This window comes from Camellia sinensis, chromosome 5, assembly GCF_055761805.1.
Source record: "Camellia sinensis isolate YWXY chromosome 5, ASM5576180v1, whole genome shotgun sequence".
NCBI lineage: Eukaryota > Viridiplantae > Streptophyta > Magnoliopsida > Ericales > Theaceae > Camellia > Camellia sinensis.
The window spans coordinates 199,279,909-199,287,768 of NC_138965.1; the positions used below are offsets into that span (position 1 = coordinate 199,279,909).

Consider the following 7,860-nt stretch of genomic DNA (forward strand, 5'->3'; position numbering starts at 1 on the left):
TTTGAGTTCATAAGAAAAAATAATGGATTAAACAGTTTACAAGATTACATTTTAGGATTTATTGATATTTTATCCTTAAAAAATTCATTATTTTTATTTTTAGTGAATTTTTAATTTTTTTTCTTATATATATATATATTTTAATTTTTTAGATCGTTTGACATTAGTTGGACCTAAAAAGAAATAAAAAAAATTTAAAAATCACTAATATTTTGGTAATATTTGGGCACTTCTTAACAAGTTACTAAAAAATAAGGAAAATGCTATATAAAAATAGATTTGTTATGAGACTTTTTGATCACTGGATACGAAGCAGTACGTATATTTTAGTGTAATTTTGTCAGTTAATAATCATGTAGTAAGAGTCAAAACCACTCATCTCCTCCCCTTTTTAAATAATTAATTTTTAAAATAATTTTTATCTAATAAATTATAAATAGTGCAAATTCTCACAGTAATTTTTTTTTTATATAAATAACTCAGATAATTTGCAAAAAAACAATATCAATGAGTCTTACTTATATTTATTGAATAATTAAATAAATAATAATAATAAATTAAAATGATAGAAATACAAGACTTATAAACTAATACATATATCATTTATATTTCCATCACTATAGAATTATTTTTGATTTATTTGTTTACCTTTTTGATATTCACTCTATTTTTATTAATGTGAAATTTTTTGTGTCAAATCAAATAATAAAGCAATTTAAAAAAATTCATGCAAAGAATAATAGATAAAAAATCAGGAATAGACACGCCAGCCTCCATTGCTACCGACTGCCACTCTCATATTTTATTGTCTGGAAGTCTCCATCCCCGGACACAGCTCTGTCTTTCTCTCTCTCTCTCCCCCTCTCTCTCTCTAACCCATCTTTGATTTCAAGCTGAATCAACCCTCTTCAAGCCCCTTTATAGTTTCTCATATTCTCCCCTTAACCAATCTTGCAACAACCATGGTTGTTATTCCAGTGTATTTAGTGCTTTTCTTGGCCATGACTAGTCATTCAAGTAAGTTTCTTGATCACTTTATTTTCTTAGATTTCTTCTTCTATTTTTAATCAACCTTTCTCATGTGTTTTTTATTTGAGTTTTCAATGAAAATTTTTCATCATATTTCTCCCTATTTTGTCCCCTGTAGTTCTGCAAAAATAAATGTAATGGAAAATTTTCAATTTTTTTAGTCTTTTTATTTAGTGATTTTCTTGGGCCATTCAAGTAAAGTTTCTTGATTACTGTGTTTAATTTCTTAGACTTTCTCTTCTATTTTTAATCAATCTCGGTTGTAATTGGCTTGTTCTGATCACATCTCTTGTGTTTGATTTGGGTTTTTAAAGAAAAATTTTCGTCATATTTCTCACTATTTTGTCTCCTGTTGCTCTCTCTGAATCTGGTGGTACTGCAAAAATAAATGTAACAGAAAATTTTTGGACTTTTTATTTAGTGCTTTTCTTGGCTATGACTGATCATTCAAGTAATAAGTTTCTTGATCAGCGTATATAATTTCTTTGATTTCCTCTTCTGTTTTTAATCAACCTCGGTTGTTATTGGCTTGTTCTCATCACATCTCGTGTGTTTGATTTGGGTTCTTAATGATAATTTTTCATCATATTTACTGCAAAAATAAATGTAATGGAAGTTTTTTTTTTCAAGTGTTTAGTCTTTTATTTATTGCTTTCCTTGGCCATGATTCAAGTATGTCTCTTGATCAGTGTGTTTAATTTCTTAGATTTCGTCTTCTATTTTTAATCAACCTTAGTTGTAATTGGCTTGTTCTTATCATATCTCGTGTGTTTGATTTGGGTACTCAATAAAAAAAATTCATCATATTTCCCCCTAATTTGTCTCCTGTTACAGTGCTGCAAAAATAAATGTGTTGATTTTTTTTTTCAATTTTTTAGTCTTTTTTTTAGTAGGTGTTTGATCTTTCGTTTCTTTTGGTTTCATTTCCTGGTCTAGTTGTTTCTCTACTAAATGAAATATCTAGAAGCAAAATGAAATATCTAAAAGCAATAAGCCCTTTATTCTTAATCTATTTCTTGTCTTTGTTTGATTTGGGTTTTCAATGAAAGCAGTTTCCCCCTTTTTTTCCCCCTGTTACTCTCTCTGTATCCGGTAGTACTGCAAAAATAAATGTAATGGAAAATGTTCAAATTTTCAGTCTTTTTCTTCAGTGAGTGTTCGATCTTTTCCTTTCATTTCATTTTCTGCTTTAAATGTTAACTCTATCAAATGAAATCTTTCAAAGCAATAAACCCTTTATTTAATTTCCTTTTTTAACATACCCTTTTTGAGTTCAAGGAAGACTTGGATTTAAATGAGCTGATCATTGATTATTTGTTTGGAATTTTTTTTCCTTTTGTAGGTGCTACTTACTGCATATGTAAAGACGGAGTGGGTGACGCAGTCCTTCAGAAGGACATAGATTATGCTTGTGGAGCTGGAGCTGACTGCACTCCAATCATTCAAAATGGTGCTTGTTACAATCCCAACACTGTGAAAGATCATTGCAACTATGCTGTCAACAGCTACTTTCAGAGGAAAGGTCAAGCTGTTGGGACCTGTGATTTTGCAGGCACTGCCACCACTAGCCAAACTCTCAATAGTAAGTCCTAATAATCTCATATATATATATATATATATCAAATCTTATGATTAATTTCGAATACACCCAGTCACCTGCAAATCTCAGTTACGCCCCCCAAATGTTTTTGCGACCGTGGGAGTCTAACAAGAGACCTTGGAGAATTGTACAACCCCTTTTATGGGAAACTAATTTATCTTTTCTTTTTGTTTTGTATTTCTTGTGATTTTCAGGCACAAATTCTGCATGTGTTTATCCTGCAAGTCCCAGGTTTGCTTCTTTTGTCCTTCTGCCTTTCTTTCTAGAATAGATTTGTTTATTCTCATCTTCAAATGATTACTTTTTCCCGTAGCTTTGGAGTTATTTGGTATCTCTTTTTTCATCTTTTTTTTGTCTTCCCAATTTTTCCCTCCTTTTGATGATTGTGAAGGAAAAGGGTAGTCATTGAGTGACTGCAATTTTCTCCCGTTACCTTTTAATTGTATTATATAATCTACAAACTAATAAAATAGTTTCAAGAGATAGGAATATGATTCCATCTTTTTCTATGTGATTTTTTATGAACTATGTTTGATTAAAAAAAATTTGAAAGAGGATTTGTGGAGTAAAAGAGAAAAAATGAATGAAATATAAGCTTAACTTTTCAACTTTTCCTCTCCTTTTTCCTTATCTTTTTGCAAATTCCTACTCAAATTTTTTCGGGGGTAATGATTCTTTACTTTAGCACCACTGTTTTGGTTTTAGGTTTAGTGTTGGGTGATGATTCTTTACTTTAGCATCAATGTTTTGGTTAGGTTTGGTTAGGGTTTTGGGTTGGCGTGAGTGTGACCTCTCAATTCCTTCCTTGTAAATACAATATTAGTATCATCAATAGATATGAACTTTTATCTATTTGGTTAACTTTTCAGGTTGGGGTCAAGGTTTTTTAGGAAGTGATTATGGAAAGTAGATGTAGAAACCCATTTTAATATATCTTTTTATATTGCAACTTGCAAGTCAGACCTGTTTCATCACTTCAGCTGTGAGCTGTCATGATTTGAAATTTCATATGTTGGTTTGTCCATTTTTCTCCATACCCAAGATATTGAAGTTTTTTAACTGACCCACGTGTTTTCAAAATATATTTCTCAAACTCAAGTATTTTTTGAATTATTTCCCAAACACATATGGTTTTACAAAGCAAAACACGACTTTAATAAACTTATAAAATATTTTGAAGTTGTGCTTTGAAAACTTATTTCGAAAAGCAACGTGGATGTGAAAAATAAGTTTAGAATAGTTTGCATTTGAGAAATACTTTTTAAAAAAACTGAAGTTTGGTAAATAACTCCAGGTATTGATTCTAGACGTCAGCTTCACATTTGTTCATGTTATTGTATTTTCATCAAGTTAGGTCCTAGTCTAGTCCTCATTCAGAAATGATACTTATCCCAAAAAGTTACCCAAAAAAGTTATCCCGAAAAGCACCCTCAATGTGAAATCTATAGCATAATTTTGAACTTGTGGCGTCGAAATCAGAATAAATCTTGTTTGTTATCAAATTCGGGGTATTTTTCTGGGTGGCTAAGCATTGCCTGGTTCCAATTTGCTTTCATCATCATAATATGATTGTTGTTTAAACCAACAGGGTTAGCTCTTTTGTTAGAGCTCTTGCACTTCATTAATAAGAGGTCAAGAGTTTGATTATCCCCACTTACACCTAGGTTTATTCCTTTCTTTATTTTGGGGTCTTGTCCCCCAATTCAATCAAATTTCACTTTAGTCCCTCATTATCTAATTACAACACTTGAGTTCTCAAACTTCAACCCTTGTTTCAATGTAGTCCTTCCTTCCGTCACTTGTCAGCAAAAAAATTGATAGAAAAGTGCTGACATGATGGCCACATAAGCACATTTTAAGAGCATTAAAGGAATAAAATAATGGGAAAAATGCACTTTTCACCCTCCCAACTTTCACTCAAATTTCATTTAGGTCCTTCATGTTTAACTTTTACTCAAATTTTAAACGCTTGGGTTAAAATACAAGGATTTAATTGTTTCAATTAGAAGATGAAGAACCAAAGTGAAATTCAGATGAAAGTTGGGGGGGGGGGGGGTGAAACGCGTAATCTATGCTAAAAAAATAATAATATGATTGCTATTTTGTTTTGTTTATTTATTTAATTTTATTCGCGTGGTCTTATGTTAGTGGATTAACAAGTTAGGTACACACAAGCAACTGTTCAACGCTTCTTTACAAGTTTGAACCTCAAAACTTACCTTAAAAAAATTTAGTGATACGAGGGCTTGAATTACACTGAAAGTTCTATTGGTTTAGGGTTGAGACACTGATATTGTTGTCATATATTATCTGTGCAGCACTGCAGGAAATAGCTCAACCACGACCCCATCGACAAGCACATCTCCAACATCCTCAACCACACCTACAAGCACAACTCCCACAGTTTTTGGACTGGCCCCTACAGGAAGTGGCACAACCAGCATAAACAGCAAGGCCAGTGTGACTCTCCACCAAAACACACACTTGTTTTGGCCTCTCACACTAACCCTTTTGTTTTCAGGCCCCATGTTTTTAAGGGTTTGAAGATAATGATAGAAGATATTTACAGTTGAAAGAGAGGGATGATGTTGTGGATGATATTTTGCCACAACAGCTTGGGTGAAGGATGTGATTCTTCTACAGAGGGGTGTGCAGCAGGGAATCATTTGGACAGAACCTCCCACTAGGTTTTTTTCGTCTTTTCTTTACTTTTCTTTTCCTTTCCTGGGGGTGGTAAATATTTGGAAGAATTGAAAGTGATTGTTAAAACATGGAGATGCAAGTGTGGACTCTCTGTGCTTTGGAGTCAGTAAGACCACAATTTTTACCTGGACAACGAAACATAGACTCACTTGCATCGCCGTATTTTTGCAGTTACTTTCATTTCTTTTCAATGATTTGTAATTCTAAAAAAAAAAAAAACAGAACTGGAATTTAATTCCATTTGAATGGTGATGTGGCCTACTCTACTTGGGGTAGAAACTGATATCTTTCTTTTTTTATTTTCCCAATTAGTTTGTATATCTAGAGAGGCATTAATTTTTTGTATTTTAATGATAATTTGCTACCCCCATCTCCCTGGTTTTAGATTGATCTGTGTTACATTACTGTTGATGTGAATGGTTTTGTTGATTAAATGTAAAGATCAAAAGTGTTATTGCAACTTATTATTGTCGAAGAGACATTGCAAGTCGGCTGAAACTTCTACATTAAACAAGTTAAAAGGCTAGGATATTAATACAAGGAAAGTGCAATAGACTAGGAAATTAATTGATTAAAATTCAAGAAACAAAGCTAGAACGCACAATACCTAGGCACTTGCGTTGGAAAGTATTTGCTTGGCAACTTTTTACTTTTTGTATCAAGACTTATCTTGAGGGAGGAGGAAGGGTCTTGATTGTGACAAAACTCGAAACATATCTCATATGTGCAAATTAAACAATCCCTTGGGTTATTTTTGCCAAATGAGGTCAGAATATGATTAATCTAAATTTGTGATTTGCTCACCAAAAAAATTAATGGTGAAGAAAAATTTAGTATGGAATCAAAATTTTCGACTTTGTTAATTGAAAAATCGAAATAAATCATTTGCTATTGTTTTATTTTGTTGATTTGACATGTAGATGATGGATTTAAGTGATATTTTAAAAAGTTTTATAAAGACCTGAGGAACCCACCGGAGGACAAAAAAAACATAAAAAGCTACTCTAAAAAATGCATCTCTTCTTAATTTTTAGGGTAAATTGCATTGATATCTCTTGAAATTTATGTTTATTACAGTTCTTTTCTCACATTTTAGAAATTACATCTCTCTCCTTGAGGTTTAAAGTTTCATTACAGATTTTTTCCTTCAACAATTTAATTTTTTTAAATACCAATTTTACCTTTATTGGATAAATTACATTGATACTCCTCACATTTTAAAAATTACAATCTCTTCCTTAAGGTTTAAAGGAGCATTACCAATTGCCCCATCGGTTAGTATTAGTTGAAAAAAAAATTATTTCAAAAAAAAAAAATAATTGAAAAAAAATTTTGATAGTAAAGTTTTTAAATTTCTGTTTAAAAATAAACGTAAGCTCATTTTTTGAATTTACGTTTTTTCTTCAAATTTTCAAATTGAGACAACCATTTATCAACCAAAAAAATTATCAAATAAGTTTTTATGACAGTTTTTAAAATTTTTGTAAATATAAATTGAAAACTGAAAACGAAATGGTTACCAAACAGGCTTGATGGTAAAAATGTTGTAAAATTAACAAATAATTAAATAAGTTACTAACGTAAGAAATGACTTATTAAAATATTCTTAAATTATGTATAGTTTGATTTTTAGAATTTTTTTTTAAAATTAAAAATTAATTTAATTAAGAAATAAGAAATAAAAAATAAAAAGTAATTGACAGCCCAATTTTTATTACAAAACATGTATTATTATTAAGGATAAAGCTTGGGAGCTCGAATGAGCTCCCCCCCGAATCTCCTGAAAATGGAAACAGAGGGAAACAGAAGAAAAAGAGGGAGAAAAGAGGGTGAAGGCGAGAGAGAGAGAGAGGGAGAAAGAGAGAGGAGAGGAGAGAGGGAAACAGAGAGAGAGAGAGGGAGAGAAGCTCGACCGATCGTCGTCCGATCGCCGATCGTCGCAGCAGCTCGCCGATCGTCGCAGCAGCTCGGCCTCCGTCTCGCCTCCGCCCCTGGTTTATGCCCCCTCCTGTCCAGTTCTCCCTTCTCTTCTTCTCCCTTCTTCTTCTTCTTCTTCTTCTTCTCCCTTCTTCTTCTTCGTTTCTGATTCAACCAAAAAAAAAAAAAAAAAATGAAAAAACGACGTCGTTTTTTAAATTAGGGGGATTCGGGGGGTTGATTTCGAGCTACGTAGCATTACTCTATTATTAATCTTCTAATACTGTTTGTACTAAATTGACATCCCAATGATTGGGTGCCACGTGTGCATGTAACAAAAAAATGTGTAATTTTTGCTTTGGAAAGAAGGTTGCAATTATGGGATTCTAATTTGACCAAATCCCAAAGAGCTTAGGGACAAGATCACGTGTCTCCTTCTCTTTCGCAGATATATATATATCAATGTTGGTAAGGTTCAAACAGTTCAACAAAAGGACACATGACTTTGATCTAATGGTCACCATATCCATTACCAGTAACAATTTGAGGGCTTCATTTCAAATGTTTCAACAGCTTTTACAAATGAGGTGTGTGTTGACTAATGGGCTGTT

At 32.1% G+C, this 7,860-nt stretch overlaps 1 protein-coding gene across 1 annotated transcript; it reads left to right on the forward strand.

Annotated features, from left to right (window-relative positions):
• Positions 1-594: 594 nt before the first annotated feature.
• Positions 595-5,702, forward strand: LOC114261715 (PLASMODESMATA CALLOSE-BINDING PROTEIN 2). Its single transcript, XM_082871106.1, has 4 exons — positions 595-1,017; positions 2,372-2,611; positions 2,824-2,860; positions 4,948-5,702. The coding sequence occupies exons 1-4, from the start codon at positions 963-965 to the stop codon at positions 5,171-5,173; spliced, it is 558 nt and encodes a 185-aa protein (XP_082727232.1). The 5' UTR covers positions 595-962; the 3' UTR covers positions 5,174-5,702.
• Positions 5,703-7,860: the final 2,158 nt, after the last annotated feature.

Bases quoted from the DNA above. Each gene is read 5' to 3' on its own strand.
- LOC114261715 (XM_082871106.1), top strand. From the start codon at position 963: ATGGTTGTTATTCCAGTGTATTTAGTGCTTTTCTTGGCCATGACTAGT. The intron at 2,612-2,823 runs GTAAGTCCTAAT...TGTGATTTTCAG, and splicing joins CACTAGCCAAACTCTCAATA to GCACAAATTCTGCATGTGTT. The intron at 2,861-4,947 runs GTTTGCTTCTTT...TTATCTGTGCAG, and splicing joins GTTTATCCTGCAAGTCCCAG to CACTGCAGGAAATAGCTCAA.